General features: G+C 40.2%; 3 protein-coding genes across 4 annotated transcripts in view; 1 reads left to right on the forward strand and 2 right to left on the reverse strand.

Moving 5' to 3' along the window:
• Positions 1–286: 286 nt before the first annotated feature.
• On the reverse strand, positions 287–8919 carry LOC117331612. Its single transcript, XM_033890422.1, has 5 exons — positions 8804–8919; positions 4994–5232; positions 3421–3562; positions 2357–2698; positions 287–1457 (listed from the first exon to the last, which is right to left on the reverse strand). Exons 1-5 carry the CDS (start codon positions 8898–8900, stop codon positions 1273–1275), a joined length of 1005 nt encoding a protein of 334 aa, XP_033746313.1. The 5' UTR covers positions 8901–8919; the 3' UTR covers positions 287–1272.
• Positions 8920–9117: 198 nt separating this feature from the next.
• Positions 9118–23146, forward strand: part of LOC117331613 (perlucin-like protein) — a 43990-nt gene continuing 29961 nt past the window's right edge. Inside the window, exon 1 of one of the 2 annotated variants that reach the window (XM_033890424.1) lies at positions 9118–9237. The gene's annotated coding sequence lies outside the window, so the exon portion shown is untranslated. Of the gene's footprint in view, positions 9238–21656; positions 22599–23146 lie in introns of those variants that run through there. The other variant, XM_033890423.1, reaches the window with a different exon arrangement.
• LOC117331050 (caveolin-3-like) lies at positions 15792–22996 on the reverse strand. Its single transcript, XM_033889644.1, has 3 exons — positions 22865–22996; positions 20613–20684; positions 15792–16285 (listed from the first exon to the last, which is right to left on the reverse strand). The coding sequence occupies exons 1-3, from the start codon at positions 22994–22996 to the stop codon at positions 15947–15949; spliced, it is 543 nt and encodes a 180-aa protein (XP_033745535.1). The 3' UTR covers positions 15792–15946.

The raw sequence follows: 23146 nt of genomic DNA on the forward strand, positions 1-23146 counted from the left end.
TTAATACATATTGTAATTGCTTGGCCTAGCTGCATGTGGATTTCTACCAGTACAATGTTGTGCAAATAGACACAATTCGGTAATGCGGATCCGTTAACATGTAGTAAGTCCAGACGAGCTACCAATCAAAGGTGTCAGTGCTGCTTTTCAAATTGGTCTCATCCATTGATGTGATTCTCGTATCCCATGATGAGGACAATCCCAGAGTATATGCCTTTCATGTGACCCAAGAGGTATCGAAGATCGACAGGTAAATTTTCTTTTATGATAAATGAATCGACATCGGTTTAGTGTTTACGTAACGTTTTATTATTTAACTAGAAAACTTTTATGAGGACAAATAAATATCTTGTTCCACTCAGACGATATATTTTTACAATATCACCTTTTCCTGCTTAACATTTTACATTATGTAGTTAAGTAAATAATTAAAAGTTTATTGCGTGTTAGCTGCTAACCTACGTAAACGCCCGCAGTATAGACATAATGATAGTACAAGAAGATGGGTACCGATCGAAGGAGATGAAAGGAACGCCTTGTTGAGAGCTCGGTACCATGTCACGGGACATAGACATGTAGACATGTCATCCTGGCCTTTCCATATGTGCGTATATAATATGGATTTATTTGTATAAAAACCCATAAAGATAGAATGGCCTTTCCATATGTGTGTATAATATGGATTTATTTGTATAAAAACCCATAAAGATAGAATGGCCTTTCCATATGTGTGTATAATATGGATTTATTTGTATAAAAACCCATAAAGATAGAATGGCCTTTCCATATGTGTGTATAATATGGATTTATTTGTATAAAAAACCCCATAAAGATAGAATGGCCTTTCCATATGTGTGTATAATATGGATTTATTTGTATAAAAACCCATAAAGATAGAAAGTAAGATGCCGGCAGTATCAATGATAAATATGTTTCAATAAAGTAGTTCTTTTTGTATATAAATTATGTCCAGAACTGTTAAATACCAATTCCACTGTTTTAGATCACCCCCAGTACTGACCAACCGCCACACTAATGTCCGGATTGCGTACCGTACCTAACCGGAACTTATCGAGGATGTTCGGCAGGTTTCGTGTAGAATGCGATTCTGCTATGAGTAAACAACGACCATTGTGTCACTTTAAACCGGGATAATTTTCATCGGTAATTAAACATAGGCACTACTTCTCAATTCGTACCATGAAACGATAACCATATTGTTTTTCACTATTGTTAACGGTGTTTTACAACGATAGCTGGATGTTACCCATGTTAAAATCCAGGATAGGGAGGCGGTGAACCGTTTGTAGGAACTTCCTCTTGCAATATGATGTCCTCGACGTTAGCATCGCTTACAGCCGAGTGTCCGAGTATGTAAAGTTCTGTGTCAGACATGGCCATGCATTCCTCGTAAGAAGGAGGTGGCGCCCTAAAATGGTCACGTGACTCATCCTGTCCTGTATCGAAAAAAAAAGTTGTCAGTTATATATCACTTGTATCATGTAAGAACCAACATTTCGAATCGCACGACATTGTCATTTACGTGTCTTCGTTCTGTATTCACGACACATGTGTAATTATTGCTGGGAATACGATAACTAATGGACAACTCCTATTCCCTCTTACAAACAAACATACCGCTGTCATATCAAAAAAAAATCGAAAGTGATATTTTCTATGTAAGCGCCTGTGCTCCTATTGTGTATCGGTACACTTATTCTGGTACCCGTTTGTGTGTAAGTTTACCTCTCCCGGTACCCGTTTGTGTATAAGTTTACCTCGCCCGGTACCCGTTTGTGTGTAAGTTTACCCCGCCCGGTACCCGTTTGTGTGTAAGTTTACCTCGCCCGGTACCCGTTTGCGTGTAGGTTTACCTCGCCCGGTACCCGTTTGTGTGTAAGTTTACCTCTCCCGGTATCCGTTTGTGTGTAAGTTTACCTCCTCGCCCGGTACCCGTTTGTGTGTGAGTTTACCCCGCCCGGTACCCGTTTGTGTGTAAGTTTACCTCGCCCGGTACCCGTTTGTGTGTAAGTTTACCTCGCCCGGTACCCGTTTGTGTGTAAGTTTACCTCGCCCGGTACCCGTTTGTGTGTAAGTTTACCTCGCCCGGTACCCATTTGTGTGTAAGTTTAACTCGCCCGGTACCCGTTTGTGTGTAAGTTTACCTCGCCCGGTACCCGTTTGTGTGTAAGTTTACCTCGCCCGGTACCCGTTTGTGTGTAAGTTTACCTCGCCCGGTACCCGTTTGTGTGTAAGTTTACCTCGCCCGGTACCCGTTTGTGTGTAAGTTTACCTCGCCCGGTACCCGTTTGTGTGTAGGTTTACCTCGCCCGGTACCCGTTTTGTGTAAGTTTACCTCGCCCGATACCCGGCTGGATGTAAGGAGTTGCTCTCTGATTTCGGTTTGCATTCGCTCGTCTGTAACTCCCGTTTGTTGCTACCCTTTGGTCGTCGCGTGATCTCTGTGGGACGGAAAGTGAAGGTCGTGACCGTCGACCTGGACTGTATCTGATGTGTCTGGATTCGTGGGAGTCCTCGCCTGGAACACGTGTCCGGAGTTGTAGGGACCTATTACTTCTCACTTTGTATACATACTTGTAGTAACCGAGAGAAAGTGCACCAATCGAGAAAACTACAATTAGCAGGGCGATAGTGATCCAATTTCCTGTCGACATGATACGGTCATCATCGGGATTCGCTGTGGAATCAGACAAAAACATATAGTTGCATACACATTAACTAATAAGCATTCAACTTTATTTCATCAAAGTAATATGATCGGTAGCATCAAATCGTGTAACAAAACATATCTAATATGTACAAACTGTTTAAAAACTCATACCTATACAGCTTATGCTTTCTGTAAGCCTACTGCCTTCCTCGGTAAAAATCACATGTTTGTATCTTTTTGATATCGGAATTGTGCGAAAACCATGTATATGTCACATTAGGTTTTACTTGGTTTGGCGATATCGCAATGCTTGTGTATTTCTAGTTCAGCCCTTCAAGCAAAATTTAATGCATACTTTTCAACCCCATGGCCATTTTTCAGAATTTCATATTAATTTGTTCAAAATGAGTTTGATCAATATTTGAAAATTTGAAATAGAGACACAGGCGTCTGCTTCGGTTAAGTACATTGTATTAATAGAAAAAAATAGCCCCTACCTCTACTATGTTTATATAATAGGAGTAAGGGCTATTTTTTTCTCTATTAACACTAACCAGAAGCAGACACCTATTATAATGCTTGATCTTTCCTTTGTATTTACAATCATTGATACCGTTTTTTAAATTGTATGTTGATATTGGTCTACTTAATTAAGGCCATGTAGAACTGTTTCCAAAGTTATATTGGGATATTAGTTATCATAAATACTGTAACGTTAGTCTGATAACTGGCTTGTGTAATTACCGTACCGTTCCTGGCTCTGACTTCGATCCGGATACTAGTAGAGGAATCACAGTTGAAGTAATCTGTGCTTCGTATAGTAACGTAGACGGTAGTTCTCCAGAAACAGTTTTGTTTATTAGTAACAGGGGGTAGTGGTTTGATAAAATGCTGAAAATACAAACAAATGTTAGTCAACCTTTCATCGATTTAATTGTTTTAAGAGAGCACGAAACAGAACAGTATTTTCGTGTCACTTCGTTTCATGACTGACCATACTTCTCTATCAAATTAATATAATTTGGATTTTCCTTTGCTGTTTCCCGCGAGGAAAACTTTTGGTCACGTGACTAAGATGATGTCCTTTGGTGCTATATTTATATATGTCCGTAACAACTACAACGTTTACTACGTTACCACGTTTTGTTGTTGTTGTTGTTTTTTTGTTGTTTTTTTGGGGTTTTTTTTTTCATCTACGTTACCACAACGTTTATTTGTCTCCGTTACTACAATGCATTTTTTGTCTACGTTAATCACCACAACGCTTTGCACGGTATACCTCAGACAACCCATGTACTTTATATTAACGTTGAATGTCTAATAAGACCCTTCATGACTTTATCTGCCAACAAGGCTGTATTCATATCGACAATAGATACAAAACGGCGACCTTCCAATGGTTTGATATTCACATCCGTGTCGTGGTCTTCCATTAGCTCGTGTTAATAACTTAACATGGATTGTATTAACATAGATATGTCCAGTTTCCATGCGTGAAGATACCATTTAACCACGTGATCAATATTCTGATGTCGTCAGTCTCATTGTGGTAGTCATGCCTTTGGTGTAGAATGAATATCACAAACTGACGTAGAAAGAGCCACCTCAGATAACGCGTTATACTGTAGCTTTATATAACTTTGCTAGAATGATTTCAAGTAAGTCGTTTCAGTAAAGTTCTGATAGCGCATTTAGGTATAATTTCTGAAATATATATAGAGGATATTGAATGGTTTCCCGTTGAATATAATTTATTTCACGAGTATGACAGAATATTGATATTTACACGAGTGCGAAGCAGTGTCAAAAAATGCGGGAATCAGTAACATAATTCATGACATCATCTCTTTATGACGTTTCTCCAAGTCAACTTGATGGCACCATTCTTAAAGGACTAATCGACGAAATTTAAGAGTTTTCTGTCGTTATCGAAGAATCTGTGCAAGAAAACCTAACGACAAGTGAATATTTTGTCAAAAACTAGCCTGAATATTTCACAAATACAGCAGAACAACACATCTACTGTCTTCGCTTTGATTGGAAAAACCGGAAAGTTTCATAAGGGGAGTACAAAGATTCGCTCTGATTGGTCAAAAACGAAAAACTTATTTTTACTGCAAAACTTATATTTTCACTGCTTATCGCTGCAGTGAAAATATAAGTTTGATCAGTTTGATAAATTTCTATATTTCACTGGCAAAAATGCAATAAATGCAACTAATGACTGCTGCATGTTATAATGATTGTCAACATTAATGACGTAACAAAGATACAGCCTGATGGACGCCAGAGGCTAAACCTCTGACTGTGTGTGTTACTCACTATTTCCTGCTCAATGTCTTCCACCCCAAGGTCGATAGTACAGTTGTTAAATGTGAACTGGAGAAACTTAAAGCAGACGAGGACATTGTCGCCATCTTCGTCCTTGACTGGATCGGCTGTAAAGGCCATCCTACAAAGCTTTGAGCTATGAAACCCATCTTTTCCCGGCTTCAGATCGATAAGAAATGGTTTCTGGTTTCTAAATGTAAGGTGGAATCGGTTTGTGCAGGGTTCGGAAACTGAAGAGACAACAAAGAAAACACTAATCAACCATCAAAACAGAACACCGTGATCGATAACACTCCAGGGTCTGTCTACTCATAACTTTCTGCCCCCATCACTCTCAAAGTTGTCTACCGTTTTACCTTTCCAAAATTTTCCTGTCACTCCCTAGGGTGTGATTTCTCTGTCACCCCGGGGGTATGGCCACAGATAGCACGTGCTGACGATATAATGACGTAAAGACAACCCTACCATGACATCATGGCGACAATCATTGCAGTATTTCAAAACAAATAAAATGGGGGGAAATCATCATCCCTTAACATGAGGTAATATACCTAACCTCCAGGTTGGAGATTTCTCTACCACACCATCAAGGTAGATCATGTTACCCCTCGGGTTAGAGATTTTTCTACCACACCATCAAGGTAGATCACGTTACCCCTCGGGATGGAGATTTCTCTACCACACCATCAAGGTAGATCACGTTACCCCTCGGGTTAGAGATTTCTCTACCACACCATCAAGGTAGATCATGTTACCCCTCGGGTTGGAGATTTCTCTACCACACCATCAAGGTAGATCATGTCACCCCTCGGGATGGAGATTTCTCTACCACACCATCAAGGTAGATCATGTCACCCCTCGGGTTAGAGATTTCTCTACCACACCATCAAGGTAGATCATGTTACCCCTCGGGTTAGAGATTTCTCTACCACACCATCAAGGTAGATCACGTTACCCTTCGGGATGGAGATTTCTCTACCACACCATCAAGGTAGATCATGTCACCCCTCGGGATGGAGATTTCTCTACCACACCATCAAGGTAGATCATGTCACCCCTCGGGATGGAGATTTCTCTACCACACCATCAAGGTAGATCATGTTACCCCTCGGGATGGAGATTTCTCTACCACACCATCAAGGTAGATCATGTGACCCCTCGGGATGGAGTTTTCTCTACCACACCATCAAGGTAGATCACGTTACCCCTCGGGATGGAGATTTCTCTACCACACCATCAAGGTAGATCACGTTACCCCTCGGGATGGAGATTTCTCTACCACACCATCAAGGTAGATCATGTGACCCCTCGGGATGGAGATTTCTCTACCACACCATCAAGGTAGATCAAGTTACCCCTCGGGATGGAGATTTCTCTACCACACCATCAAGGTAGATCATGTCACCCCTCGGGTTAGAGATTTCTCTACCACACCATCAAGGTAGATCATGTCACCCCTCGGGTTAGAGATTTCTCTACCACACCATCAAGGTAGATCACGTTACCCCTCGGGATGGAGATTTCTCTACCACACCATCAAAGTAGATCATGTCACCCCTCGGGATGGAGATTTCTCTACCACACCATCAAGGTAGATCATGTTACCCCTCGGGTTAGAGATTTCTCTACCACACCATCAAGGTAGATCATGTTACCCCTCGGGATGGAGATTTCTCTACCACACCATCAAGGTAGATCATGTTACCTCTCGGGTTAGAGATTTCTCTACCACACCATCAAGGTAGATCATGTCACCCCTCGGGTTAAAGATTTTCTACCACACCATCAAGGTAGATCATGTCACCCCTCGGGATGGAGATTTCTCTACCACACCATCAAGGTAGATCATGTTACCCCTCGGGTTAGAGATTTCTCTACCACATCATTAATGTAGATTCTGCCTCTCTTAGATATCATTTCAGTGCTTTAAATTATCTGCAAACGGCGATGACAAATGTCAGATGTCGAAATGCAATAATATTTTGGCACAACTAAGGATCAAGGGGAACTATTCTCCCAGTAATTCTCAAGAAATAGCTATAAGAATTTTTAACTTTCAAAATTCAAGATGGCTGCTTCGCGGCCATTTTGTTTTCCAGGTCGAATCAGAAATTAAAAGGGCATAACTAAGGACCAAGGGTAACTTTCATACAATCCTTCCAGTACTTCTCAAGAAATATTTACAACAAGGATTGTGGACAGACGATGGACCATAAAACGAAATGTGATTTAAAACAGCTCACCGTCTAATGATGGGCTAAAAATCATCAATTAATTGGAATAAAATGGGGGGGGGGGGGGGGGGGGGGGGGGATAACGAGCAACGGCTGCATATTTCACACCAGTGTGGCGAGAGCACAGGCGCAAGTCCTGTATTGAGGGTATAGAAGGTAGGTGTGCACTTTAAGCTTCAAAATAACTTCATAAATACACTCGTGTCGAGAAGAAGTTTAACATAAAAATAGTTGAAAATCATATTACAACATTTGTCTGCTATTGCTTAGTTCATACAGAACTGTGAAAGTTGGGCGAACTGTTAAACTCAAAATGTCCTCTCATTCAGAACGAAGGAAGAGTTTTGATAGCTGCAATTATCGGACCAATCCGTCACCTTTTGGAACCAATCCGTTATATTTTTGATGAATAACTCCTTGCTACAAATTTGGAAAACCAATCTGTAACGTTAATCAAACCGTTTCCTTTATTTTTGAAAAGATTATAGGACTGTAACATGAATAGGCATATCAAATTGCTTGTCATTTGGGAGTCTTTCTAGCAATGAAGATAAACATCAGGCGATATTAACTAATATGAGCAAAACCTCTGCGCGAATAACATCTCGATGCCGAGTCTTACTCCGGATTATGAAAGCGAAGGACCTTATTCCGCAGGGCCGATAATTGAGAGTTTGTTACAGTTTACATATGTACGTGTATTCTCCATCTAAATAAAATTGGACTTGTAATTTCCGCTCCTCTACAATACTTTACGATACACTTCAATACTTGTATTGCAGTGTATCATAGAGTATCGTAGAGGAGTGGAAGTTACAATTCTAATTTTAATTAGATTGGTGTATTCTCCCACATTTCTCCGGTTTATCTCCAGTTTTAGACGAGAGAGATTTCTCTGTCAACCCCTAGGGTATGACACACTCGCTAACCTTCAGATCCGGAAGTACTACCGGAAGTACTTTATGAGTGACGTCACTATAATAGTTCCCACGTTGTTATTTAATGTTAAATATGCGTATGAGACACAGAGTTTTATGAAATTACAAAATATACTGTTGTTAACATAGTATCACGGATACCTTATTTCAGTGTCTGTTTGGATAAATATTGTGAATTAATTTTAGACCTTTGTTTTCTTGTGTAATGAGATGCATTTTTGGGGGTTGTGATGAGTACTTCTTTAAATTAGGATATTCATGAGCCGACCATGTGCATTTGTTCACAAACATACCTTGACCACTGGTTCGATATGCAATAATTTGAAGTGGTGGGAGTAAAATAAGCATCCCCTACCTAGGGAGTGTGACAACGAAATCTCAACCTCTGGGGTAATTCATGAATATCCAACCCTCGCAAGCCTCGGGTTGGACGTTCATGAATTCCCCCTCGGGTTGAGATTTCTTCGTCACACACCCAAGGCAGGGAAAGATTCTATTAGTCATTCAATGTCCCGATTGGCTGTCACGTTATCACCATCACTGCCAGAGTGAAATGAAGGGAAGTAACTCCGATATATATCAGAATGATGCGTACATACATTTCATATAAAACATGTGAGCACACTTACATATGCGTGTATAGCGGTCCTCCTCTGTCTGTGTGACTGTGTAAAGTGGTAAAACTACAAGGACGAATAAACTCGGTCGTAACTGTACCCTCCACATCCGGTCCAGCTAGTCAAAGAAAAGGACGAGGATTTCCGCCATTTTGGACAGTTTCTCCGTCACTTCTACAGCACTCCGTCGATCCCCTCGCTAAGCTCATACAGATGCAGGATTTATGGAACACATTGTTTGTGTGTACTGCTTCAAAGCCTACAACTGTTTTTTAGAATGGAAATCTCGGGTTCAATGGCGGATATCGATTTTGCCGTTGATGGCGGGACGCGGAAGATAGTTGCTATAGATCGACTCTAGGACTGCCCTCCACCAAGCTGAAGTAACTCGGAAAGGAAATGGTGATGTAATGCATTATGACTGGCTAACTCTCCATTCTCCGACTGTAAGCTGCGGGACGGTTTCATTACATATTATAACTAGGTTTCCACTTGTCTACGTACACGTGAGCAGCTTTAAATGTATAGCTACATATAGTGTACCCAGGCTCCGTACTCTGGGTTCCGTATCGGTATATACATGTAAGATACAAGAATTTTTTTATTTTGTGTCGTGTGTTTTAACAAAAAAAAATAAGCTCAGTAGAGATGTTTCTACGACGGACAACATTTAAAAGTAACAATACAATACAAGATAGTTACATAGAAAAACTAATAACAGGCATGCAAATATTTATCACAGTTGGAACAAAATAATTTGATATTATTATCACAGACAGATATATAAATGCAAATGACAAAGTTTCCTTGCCGAGAGGAGTAGTGTATTAATAATTATACCGTTCCATTATACTATCATTCAATATTAAAAATACATTTTGGTGGGATATTGCTAAAAGTAAAATAAGAGAAATCACAATATCTATTTCGAAGATTAAAAAAACACCGGATAGAATCATTGATGAATTGGAAAACGAACTAAGAAAACTAACAAAGGAAGACACCGTGTGTAATGATAAAATCAATAAGTTATCTAATACCTTAAGAGAACATTATAGTCAGAAAGCAACTGGATTGAGAGTTAGAGCAAGAGTGCAAGAATATGAAGAAAATGAAAGATCAACCAAATACTTCTTCAACCTAGAAAAGCAACGCGCAAAAGAGAAATTATGGCATAAAATTAAAACAGCTGAAGGGATTTATAAAGAGGACTTACAGTCTATACAAAAAGAACAAATACGATTTTACAAACAACTCTTTACTTCTGAGGGGTGGGATAGAGAAGCCGCAGATAAGTTGCTAGAAAACGTGCAGAAAAAAATTACTGATGAACAGAACTTGTATATGGAGTATGAATTAGAAGAAAACGAATTATTAAAAAGTATCAGTGAAATGAAGAAGAATAAATCACCAGGAGAAGATGGTATTACTGCAGAGTTTTATCAAATTTATTGGTATGTTATCAAGAATGATTTCATTGAACTTGTTAACGAAATATGTAGAACTAATAAACTATCTGAATCACAATCTAAAGGAATACTAACACTATTGTACAAAAAAGGTGAGAGAGAGGATATAAAGAATTGGAGGCCGCTAACAATGTTAAATGTAGACTATAAGATAATTGCAAAAACTTTGGCTAATCGAATTAAAAAAGTGCTTCCTGATATTATTCATCCGGATCAGAAAGGGTTCGTCCCGGGGAGAAATATTGCTGATGCTAACAGATTAATACAAGATGTTTTTGACTATAGTAATTTAGAAAATAAAGAGGGCGCTGTTATCTTCTTAGATCAGCAAAAGGCGTTTGATAGAGTTGAATGGGGATGGCTTGATAAATGTCTTGAGAGGTTTAATTTTGGAACGAAAATGAGGGGATGGGTACAAATGCTGTTAAAAGATGCAAAAACTTGTATTAAAACCAATGGTTTCATTTCTGAGTACTTCAGCATCTCTAGATCTGCTAGACAGGGCTGCCCAATCGCGCCGATTTTATATGTTATGCAAGCAGAGCCTTTAGCATGTTCGATTAGAAAAAACAATAACATAAAAGGAATAACACTGCCAGGTCAAATCGAAACAAAGATTAATATGTTTGCGGACGACACCCAACTGTTTGTCAACGATGAAAGTTCAATAACAGAGTCATTCAAACTTTTAGGGGAGTATGAAAAGGCATCTGGTTCTAAAGTAAACCTACAAAAAACCACCGGAATTTATCTGGGACGATGGAAAAACAATATCCCACGTTACACAGCAATAAACTGGACAATATCTTATATCAAAACACTTGGCGTTAACCATGGACATGCAATAGACGACGACGCAATATGGAAGGAAAAAATAAAAAAGATTAACAGTTGTGTGCAAATTTGGAAAACAAGAAACCTATCTTTGTTTGGTAAAAATATCATTATTAAATCACTTATCATATCTAAAATAGGTTTCGAAATAGACGCCCGTGGCATACCTGAAAAATTCTTGAAGGAAATAAATACAATCATATGGAAATTTGTTTGGGATGGGAATGTGGAAATGGTTTCCCGTAATGTAGTCCGCTCCCAGAATTCAAGGGGTGGAATGGATATTATGGATGTAAATATGTTTACACTGAGTAAGCAGATAAAACTTATGTATAAAATATTGCAAACTAACACAAGTGCGTGGAATGCCATTGGGCAGTATTGGCTCCATTCATTAGATGCGAAGTATGATATAAATTTCATGCTATGTAAATGTTCTGATATTAGCTCTTTAAATCTTAATCACATGTCTCCGTATTATAAAAACCTATTATCAGCATGGTCAATATTTCTAAGAGTAAATAAACCTAATAGTACAGGAGAACTTTTAAAACAAGAATTATTTGGCAATCATCTGATTGTTTTTAACAGAAAATCATTATTTTATAGTTCATTTTCAAAAAGTGGAATCCACACCATAGGAGATTTATGGGATTCAACACATAAAAAGGTTTAAAAATGATGAACATATTTATGAAAGATTAAGGGATAAAAGAAATTGTATATCCGAGTTGGCAAAACTCAAATTTGCGATACCGGATAGTTACAAAAGAATATTAAGAGAGGAAGATACTATTGTTCATGATGCGTGTGGATTAACAGTCGACAGTACATTGAATATCTTAGATCAACACAACACTCAAATTATTCCTAATAAACTAAAACTGAAGAAAGTAGGTACGAAACTAAATGGTAATAATGAACCCAAGGTTCAGACCAAATGGGAAAATATTTACCGAAAGCAATTTCTATGGAAAGATATATGGCAAAACTGTTTCAATATATTAACATGTCTAAAAATTAAAGAATTTCAGTGGAAATGTTTGCATCAATGTATATATACTGAAATGATGATACAAAAATTTGGAAACTCTGACGGAAAATGTCATTTTTGTAAGACCGAAAATGAAGATTTACAACATTTATTCTTTAGATGTGAATATACTAAAATTATTTTGAATTATGTAGACACTTTAATGAAAGACATTGTACCTGGATATAATACTACCATTCTTGATAAAGAAGAGAATATAACTCTTGGTTACCCAGGTGCTGACAATTTCACTATTTTGACAAATACTATCATTTGTGTCATGAAATGGACATTATGGAAATGTAGAAATGACATTAAATATAACAACAATCATCCAAACTTAGACATAGCAAAATTAATTCAGAAGACAGCTAAAAAATGAGCTTTGGTGTTATTGCAAATCGAAACAGAAGAAAATAATTCCTGTTAATATTGTAACTCTAATGTATGAAAATATAATATAAAATATTTCTATATTTCTTTTGTTGCATTGCATTGCCTGTTATGTTTTATACAATGGACTTTATATTATTATATAACAGGCATGCATAAGACAATCTTTCATACATGAAAAGAAAATGTAATCTTTAAGTGATTGCTTTCATTATTAAATAAAACAATAACTTATGCACTGTGATGATTATTGAGGATGAAAAACCAGAGAGCAAATTATCCTTATGTATGTATGTATGTATGTATGTATGTATGTATGTATGTATGTATGTATGTATGTATGTATTTACATGTATGTATGTTTGTATGTATGTATGTATGTGTGAATGTATGTATGTTTGTGTGAATGTATGTATGTATGCATGTATGCATGTATGTATGTATGTATGTATGTATGTATGTATGTATGTATGTATGTATGTATGAATACGTGTGTGTATGTATGCACATTTGCTTACTTGAAACAATAATGTGGTCAAAGATTTCAAAAATTTGCAGACTGAAAACCATTTCTCAAGTACTCTGAGTGAAAAAAAAAAAAAAAAAAAAAATACATTTTCATAACATACATTTCATTATATGTATATGAACCTACTAGTTGTTACATATAGTGCATTTACACACAGGACCGTCCCAGGTGTGCAACGTACATTCCGCGAAAGATCGGTTAGCTAAAATTTCGATCAGCCTGATTTCATTTGGCAGACTGTTCCACACCTGAGCCGCCTGGTTCCGGAAAGACCTTTATCCAAACTTTGAGACTTAACTCTAGGTTGTACCACAGAGTTAGCTCCCCTAAGACCGTAAAGTGTATTGGACGTGTAATGATCATAAGGTCGTGCAGGCATTCGGGAGATATTTTATGAATAATTTTACAAACCTCGCGTGCCATATCCTGAATTCTTCCGACATGAAGGTAGGTTAATCTTTTATAAGCTAAAAGTTCTTTAAGAGGAGTGGTAAAATCATTTTTTTTTTCTATAAAACGCAGAGTAATTAAAACTTGAAAGGATAATAGATTTAAAAAAAAATTTCCCCAATTGTATTGTGTTTGCACCAAAATCTTAACGACACCAAAATTAAACGGTGTCGGAAAATTCCACGTTTTCATATAGTAGTTCGCTCTGGCCCTACACCAGGCATACGCATGGCATCGGGGCCTGAGGAAACTCGGGCTAGTCAACCTGTTAACTAATGTTCCGGTGCATCGAGTACATAACGCACGTGTACACTTTGTGTAGTAACTTTGCTGTAAGATTATCTCTTCAATGTGATCTTCAAATTATTTACAAATTAACATACAAGTGATTTGGAGGCGACCAACAGCGAACAGTGAAAGGCCTTTCAAAAACTATGCGATATAATTAGATTACTGAGTCTGGTCTCTGTGTCACACTCAATGTGCCTATACACACAGATAAAACGCAAAAAACAGATGCAGTCGTTGATTTGTATATATATTAAATAACATGGGATAGTTAAGGTTATCAAACGTATTGATATATTTTGAATATCAAAATTTGTAAAACGGAATGTTCTCGGTCGTTTGGGTATCTCGTTGAACGTTGTTTGATGTACATGTGTCAATAGTTTAGTCCAATAGTCAAGTTGCAAGGAGTATGAAAAAAATACAAAACAACACGCAAAAAAAGTTGTAATAGGGAACATATACTACTGGATTCGAACCCATAACAATGTCGCCAGTACTTTGGTAATGTACCATTTGGCCCACACGACTTATTCGTCTTTGTGGACACTACACCCACCAGGAACGCAGCCTTCATCTTCCATTCCGAATCCGCTCGAACAGGTTTGTTGTGAACTCACATGATGTCGTCCAATAGGAGGTCGTCTGTTCCTCGTCGATCGCCTAGGTATTGGAATGTCCGGATCAAGAGAAGTAATATCCCCATGTTCTGCAGCAGCAGGTTCATCATCTGGTTCCGATTCCGACGACTCTACACCTATGGAACCAGTCTGAGGCCCAGAAATAGGTGTCATATCCTGGCTCGGCTGAACCCCGCCCTGTGCAGGTGGCCGCTGAACGTTGGTAGGAACGTCCACGCCAACAAAATCCTCTTCTGAGATGTCGCTTCCAGGCGAGGATGCAACAAGCTCATCCACCGATTCCTTATGTGGTCCACATTCCAGCTTCGACCTTGTAACACGAGGTGTCGGTCTAGGTGGATATGTAATGTTTATCATCTGTCTCCACGGGTATGGTTCCCATGGGAGGATGTTTCCGTATTCTGCTATTTCTATCCCCGTCTTTGCGGTGTATAACTTAAACAGGATTGTCTTATTGGGTTGACTCCACAACATTTAGACGTCTGGCTCCCAACGATGCGCTAGCTTGTGACGTCCCTCTATTAACAAGAACCTGGTCTACCGGTTCCAAAACAGCTTCGTTAGACTGAAATCCTCATCCACTCCACACGGATCAATGGGTACTGGAGGCTGTCATCAAACATCAGTTAGAATTACGAATAACCCGCCGTCTTATGTCTAGTAGACGAGGTTGTAACGCAAGGTAGCATACCCGATTAAGTCGAGAGTTTTTTTTTTCTCAAATACAATGCTTTCCCATGGAAAAGTTTGAATTAATTCCATGATGTAAAGGAACGCTGATGAACCGGTGCATGTAATTATATAAGCTGGTCTGGGATTTTGTCATTGTTTTGTGAAGTGCAGTTGGATCGGCTAACAGCAAAGGACAGATACATGTACGTTCGAGTGCGGGCGCGTATCCTTTTTTATGAATTTCTGTCGATATCGTAATGTTTTTAATGCATCCTTTGATTAAGAAAGGGATAAAAAGATTATTTATCGTATCAGCATGCATTTCGTCTCGTGTTAAAACCACATCCGAACATCTTCAGTAGCAGTCTAATTAGAATTAAGACTTGTGATTTCCACTCCTCTAAGATACTCTGCGATACACTACAATACGTCGTAGAGGAGCGGAAATTACAAGTCTAGTTTTAATTAGATTGTCTTCAGTAGATGCACAATTCAAATATAGTAAGCCCTATAATTAGGATGTACAGTGCAGAGCCGTTCACAGTGTGAAGAGAATTTAAAGTGTCATATTGAACTCCTTTTTATTCTTTTCTTGTTTTACCTTTGCGTTTTGTATGGTACACAATATGCCCTTCGAATCATAAACAATGCTTAGGGACATTGGACAGTGATATTTATCAACACTAAAGAAAAGATTTTTGTTTACATTTTAATGAATATTTTATAAATAATCATCCTATAACTTCACTACTTGGTTTTGTAATGGCTTTTATATGTCACCTGACAATAATCAGACTAGAAACACAAAAGTTTTACACGTTATCACACACTATCGCCACAAACAGTCTACAGGTTGGCCTTGCTGACACGGATGTTGCCAAAGATGTTACCAATGGACTCACAAAAAGGATCGCACACACACCTGACAAACGTGGAGTAGATCCCGCGGGTGGACTCCAGACCCATGTGACAGGCCCTCACACATGGCGTCACACACCAAATATTACCAAAGCTGAGCCAGGCAAATTTCAAACCACACAGGACAGAGATGGGGATGCCACACAGTGTGGTGAGGATGAGGTAACACAAATCCTTGCTGAAGTTGAAAGACCGGGCTGACTTTTCCCACACCCCGTCCAGGGACAGTAGACTGGGTGGCTCGCCTATCACATCATCGAAGTCGATCTGGGAAAATAGCAACAACATTTAGTTACATGTTAGTACATCATAGGACAAAAACCTGACTTCTGCTACAGAAATGGTTACCATGAGGCTATAGTGCTCTCTCCTCCGGGTACTATCAAATTTAATTTGGCGCTTGAATCTATTGAACGTGAATCTGCATGTTGTGACGTCACGTTGTGATAGACGCGGGCACGATGGTTGATGCTGACAGGCCCGCCGCAAAAACGGCTGTTCTCTCTCCATCGTCACCCCCCAGTAAAGACAATAAAAAATATAAGGAATGAAATTCATTGTTTCAGCATTAATGAGGTGGGCTGGAGGGCTGAAATTCCATCAGCCAGTCTGTCTCCCATTGTCCTGCTGCATTAATGTCATGTTGTAGTTTAAAAACAGTGTGTCGTCTTTGTTGTTTATTGTCTTGTATGATACTGTCGTCTCAGAGTCTTCGTGTGCCGTGTTGTATGTATTCGTGGAAATCATTGATGTAAACTAAACGAGGAAGAGGATGGGGCCCAGACATGTTCCTTGTGGGACTCCAGAAGTTACTTGTATTTCATATGATTGTTTGCCCTCGAGTACAGTGTACTACTGTTTGGGTGTGTGATGAGAGAAAGTCTGTAATCCTTGTGTAACGCAGTTGCGTTCCGCTCGCTTGTTTTTGGACTCGTTCCGGAAAATTGTAACATCCGGTTACGTAAGATACCCGTGCTGCTGTGGGGTCAATCACTTTTCGCCGGGTGTCAGCAGGGGAAGTTGTGTTGACTTTTAATCTGTGAATTTATTTAGATAATCGTCGCCCATCCTTTCCTAAATTTCATATTAGTTTGTCTGCTGGATATTATTTGCCACTATCGTACATGTATTTTTATTTTCACCTGTATTATTTTGATGTAATTTTTTTTTTCGATGTATAGAACTTTGTTTACTTTGAGTCTCGTGCGCCGGTGTCATGTCGGAAGTCAGGTTGTTGCTTGAAGGAATTATTCCGTTTTGAGAGCACTCGCGGAGTGGCTAGTGAATATTTCCGCCTCTCGGGCTGTTTCTATACCGGTAAAGCGAGGGATGGTTGTTGGTAACCTCGTAAGTAGATACGGGAGAAAAGACGGGTGGTTAGCAAATGTTGTATTCTGACCGGACATGCCACGTGCTTGAGACTCGGGGTATAACAGATTTATTTCATACATATTTTCATTTGTGATTAAACGATGGTTGGCTTCTGATTTAGGCTAGATGTTTATAATTGTAAAACCCTCACTGTGCCTCGCGGGTATTATATTGGTACTTTGTTATTTTTACACATGTTTCTAAATTGTTGAACTTTATATGACGAGTCTATTTTCCTTCTCACCAGTTTACTAAATATCGTTTATTACTTGATAATTCATTTTTATTTGGAATCTGCAAGCGAAAGCGGCAGTCGAACCCTGGGCAAAAACTTGGTAGCAGTCCGACACAAGTGGCGCCCCTGCGGTACACGTGCTGCGCGTTACACATGCATGTGTGTTCCCTGTAATCACGTAATATTTTAGTTTGTACTATGAGGAACTTTGTCGAAAGCTTTGGCAAATTCAATAATGATCAGGGTATCGTTTCACAAAGCTTCTTAACTTTCGAATTTTGCGTAAGTCACATTTACGAATTACTAAGCGTTTTACAAAAACTTGGTAACTTACGAACGTTTTTACCTCCATTTTAGAGAGTGGTATATTTTTACCGGGAAAACGTACGAAATTGGTGGTGATGGTATGATGTTGTGCCGGGTTCGTCTATCGGTGATAGGTGTGATGGTGTGCCGGGTGCGTCTATCGGTGGTGATGGTATGTTGGTGTGCCGGGTTCTCTATCGGTGGTAATGGTGTGCCGGGTTCGTCTATCGGTTGTAATGGTGTGATGGTGTGCCGGGTGCGTCTATCGGTGGTGAGGTGTGATGGTGTGCCGGGTTCGTCTATCGTTGGTGATGGTGTCTCGGGTTCGTCTATCGGTGGTGAGGGTGTGTCGGGTTCGTCTATCGGTTGTGAGGGTGTGTCGGGTTCGTCCATCGGTGGTGAGGGTGTGAGAGTGTGCCGGGTTTTCTATCGGTGGTGATGGTGTGATGGTGTGCCGGGTTCGTCTATCGGTGGTGTTTGGTTTGTTTTTGTTTAACGTCCTATTAACAGCCAGGGTCATTTAAGGACGTGCCGGGTTTTGGAGGTGGAGGAAAGCCGGAGTACCCGGAGAAAAACCACCGGCCTACGGTCAGTACCTGGCAACTGCCCCACGTAGGTTTCGAACTCGCAACCAAGTGGTGGAGGGCTAGTGATAAAGTGTCGGTACACTTAAACCACTCGGCCACCGCGGCCCCTATCGGTTGTGAGGGTGTGAGGATGTGCTGGGTTCGTCTATCGGTGGTGAGGGTGTGAGGATGTGCCGGGTTCTCTATCGGTGGTGAGGATGTGAGGATGTGCCGGGTTCTCTATCGGTGGTGAGGGTGTGAGGATGTGCCGGGTTCTCTATCGGTGGTGATGGTGTGTCGGGTTCGTCTATCGGTGGTGATGGTATGTTGGTGTGCCGGGTTCTCTATCGGTGGTAATGGTGTGCCGGGTTCGTCTATCGGTTGTAATGGTGTGATGGTGTGCCGGGTGCGTCTATCGGTGGTGAGGTGTGATGGTGTGCCGGGTTCGTCTATCGTTGGTGATGGTGTCTCGGGTTCGTCTATCGGTGGTGAGGGTGTGTCGGGTTCGTCTATCGGTTGTGAGGGTGTGTCGGGTTCGTCCATCGGTGGTGAGGGTGTGAGAGTGTGCCGGGTTTTCTATCGGTGGTGATGGTGTGATGGTGTGCCGGGTTCGTCTATCGGTGGTGTTTGGTTTGTTTTTGTTTAACGTCCTATTAACAGCCAGGGTCATTTAAGGACGTGCCAGGTTTTGGAGGTGGAGGAAAGCCGGAGTACCCGGAGAAAAACCACCGGCCTACGGTCAATACCTGGCAACTGCCCCACGTAGGTTTCGAACTCGCAACCAAGTGGTGGAGGGCTAGTGATAAAGTGTCGGTACACTTTAACCACTCGGCCACCGCGGCCCCTATCGGTGGTGAGGGTGTGAGGATGTGCTGGGTTCGTCTATCGGTGGTGAGGGTGTGAGGATGTGCCGGGTTCTCTATCGGTGGTGAGGATGTGAGGATGTGCCGGGTTCTCTATCGGTGGTGAGGGTGTGAGGATGTGCCGGGTTCTCTATCGGTGGTGATGGTGTGTCGGGTTCGTCTATCGGTGGTGATGGTATGTTGGTGTGCCGGGTTCTCTATCGGTGGTAATGGTGTGCCGGGTTCGTCTATCGGTTGTAATGGTGTAATGGTGTGAGTGTGTACCGGGTTCTCTATCGGTCGTGATGGTGTGAGTGTGAACCGGGTTCTCTATCGGTCGTGATGGTTTGAGTGTGTACCGGGTTCTCAATCGGTGGTGATGGTGTGTCGGGTTCGTCTATCGGTCGTAATGGTGTGAGTGTGTACCGGGTTCTCTATCGGTTGTAATTGTGTGATGGTGTGCCGGGTTCGTCTATCGGTTGTGATGGTGTGATGGTGTGCCGGGTTCGTCTATCGGTGGTGATGGTGTGTCGGGTTCGTCTATCGGTCGTAATGGTGTGAGTGTGTACCGGGTTCTCTATCGGTTGTGATGATGTGAGGGTGTACCGTGTTCGTCTATCGGTGGTGATGGTGTGCCGGGTTCGTCTATCGGTGGTGATGGTGTGATGGTGTGTCGGGTTCGTCTATCGGTGGTGATTGTGTGATGGTGTGCCGGGTTCGTCTATCGGTGGTGATGGTGTGTCGGGTTCGTCTATCGGTGGTGTTGGTGTGATGGTGTGTCGGGTTCGTCTATCGGTGGTGATGGTGTGCCGGGTTCGTCTATCGGTGATGATGGTGTGATGGTGTGTCGGGTTCGTCTATCGGTGGTGTTTGTGTGATGGTGTGCCGGGTTCGTCTATCGGTGGTGATGGTGTGTCGGGTTCGTCTATCGGTGGTGTTGGTGTGATGGTGTGTCGGGTTCGTCTATCGGTGGTTAAATGGTTTAATGGTGTGCCGGGTTCGTCTATCGGTGGTGACGGTGTGATGGTGTGTCGGTTCGTCTATCTGTAGGTCTTGTTTAGCTTTTCGTGAAAGTAAAAGGAGGGTACGTGATGTGTTTTGTTTGATATTTTTGGTAACTGAATTATAAAGAGTTGTTTTAAACATGTTCCATGGATTATCTACGGTTTGGTTAGTTTGTTCGTTATTTTTTTTTACTGTGAGATCGTGTATGTTGTTATTCCAGTCATATTTGTTGTAGAAGTATATGTTTCTGGGGCTCTCTACTTACTTACCAACGTATGGATATTCAATTTTTTCGGATCACGAGGATAAATATCGTCCAGTTGCTCGTCCGCCATTGGAACCTACAACAGAGATTAGCCAACAGAAGATTGAATGGAACATATCTTAAAAAAATATGTGGTTTCCTGTTTTGATAGAATATCAAAGTTTGCTATAAATCGCATGTGTTACTTTACGATTTAACTGTCTCTTTAATGAATTTTATGTTTGCGGCATATGCTTTTTGATTTCGACAAAAAGAAACCGTCAGAGGAAAGAGGACCAAAAGCATAACAAAAAAACTAACCACTATTCACAAAATCTTCATCTAAAGGGTATATATGTCCCTGGTCATCTGTAGTCGAGTATTTTACATGTTTAAAGCCACTAAAATAAAAACTTCAAATTATGAAAAGTTGTTATGAAGCATGCATTGCATCAACGTGAAGTTTCAAGCCAAGAGCTGTCTAATAGGTTAAAATATTTTACTGAACCCATCAGACAGCTCCTTGCAAAAAAACTTATTTGAAAATAAAGACACTTCCGTCTCACAGAACAGACGAGGCTGCTTCAGAAATATTATGAGGATAACGCTTGTCTTTTTACTGGTAAAACACACGTGGCCTATGTTTGGCCCATTACCTATAAAGGTCAGTTGAGAATGATGAAGTGATAAATATAACTTTAAAATACGACAAAAATTTTAAAATATCGAAATGTCTATTTTTTACGAAGGTGTTCGAACGGTTTCCCGAGGATCTCGAGCGGAAGCAATTAAATGATGCAATTAAACAGCTATCCATGGGTAAGTCACTTGACCAATTGTTAATATGTATCATGGCTATCCATGGGTAAGTAACTTGACCAATTGTTAATATATATCATGGCTATCCATGGATAAGTCACTTGACCAACTGTTAATATGTATCATGGCTATCTATGGGTAAGTCACTTGGCCAATTGTTAATATATATCATGGCTATCCATGGATAAGTCACTTGACCAACTGTTAATATGTATCATGGCTATCCATGGGTAAGTCACTTGGCCAATTGTTAATATATATCATGGCTATCCATGGATAAGTCACTTGGCCAATTGTTAATATGTATCATGACTATCCACGGGTCTTGCTTTCGACATTTAAAATGGACATTTTTTAGTATGATGTAACTGAATTGTCTCCCTATATGCCATATTAAGTCAAATCTGGTCAAACAAACGCTTGCACTACCTACTAGACCTACAGAACATAACGGCATGGTTATTTTATGCAATGTGTCGGATTCACATGAGCTTACTATGTTCTCCTGAAAATTGCATTTTTCGCATGTTTGCCGAAAATAACCGATAGCTTAACAAATTAAATGCCACTCTCGATGTGCACGCGTGCACGTTTCGGCAATAGGCTAACCATTCTGATGAAGGTGAATCGATCTGATTGAAATAATATCTTGACCTGCACTCCCGAAGCGAAGTGTAGTTTACGGAACGGGAGTGGAGATCAAGATTAATATGATTTTACTCGGATTGAGAGTGACACAGTATAGGCCTAGTTACCAAAATACTGGTATCACACCAGATTTTCTTCACACTGAAATGTCGTTTGAGCAGAGTGTAAAAATGCGTTTCTTCGTACATATTCAAAAGATCCTTCTAGGATGCTTACAAATATGACCCTAACAAAGAATGCTCATATGGAGTGTAATACGATATATTCAGACCATGGTCCGTTTTTGGCACCAGTAGGGGTACTGTACTTGAAATCAGGAAAACTAATATATGGGACGCTTTCCATTTAGCCCGGCAACGCGGCGCTGCTGATGTTGTCACCGTAAAAGATACGTAAAGTAACCAGAAATGCTGTCGGTACCCGGTAAATCCGGCAACAACAAAAACAACGTCACCTGAAACTGGAAACAACGGCAACGTGCACACGAAAGGAGATCCGTTTGAATCGTAATGGCTATTGGAATATGAGTGCCACACATTTGAAGGTACAATGTACATGTAAAACTTAAACGATTGAGCAGGCTTATGAAATATCTCGAAGACTTTTGATGAATATGATAATTAGGATCTAGAATCTATATAACATAACCAATACGATATTTAGAGTCTCTATAACATCTAACACGTTTACATTACCTACCAGAAGAAAATGTTCCAGATTATTGTGATGCATGCTTATAAAGAAATGATAGATCGTCTCTTTCATGTTCTTAACAAAATTGGAAATATTAAGTATATAGTTAACACTTACCGCACACAAGTAGTTCACTTGAGGCTTGCACTGCAGTGGCGTGCGGCTGCTTTCGAACTGACGCCTCGTCAGAACACGACGTGATGACGTCACAATCTTAACGTCAGTATTGATGACGTTGCCGCCGTACATGTGAACATGTTACGCGCGAAATCGAAGTAGACAGCTAGTACTCTGTTTCCGTTTCATTTTAACGCATTAAATTAATAAACCAAAGCAAGATTTATAGTAGAGTTAGCTTAACATTATTCTTTTTTGCAGACTTTGTAAGATAATTTTGTT

Source organism: Pecten maximus, chromosome 7 (assembly GCF_902652985.1).
Source record: "Pecten maximus chromosome 7, xPecMax1.1, whole genome shotgun sequence".
NCBI lineage: Eukaryota > Metazoa > Mollusca > Bivalvia > Pectinida > Pectinidae > Pecten > Pecten maximus.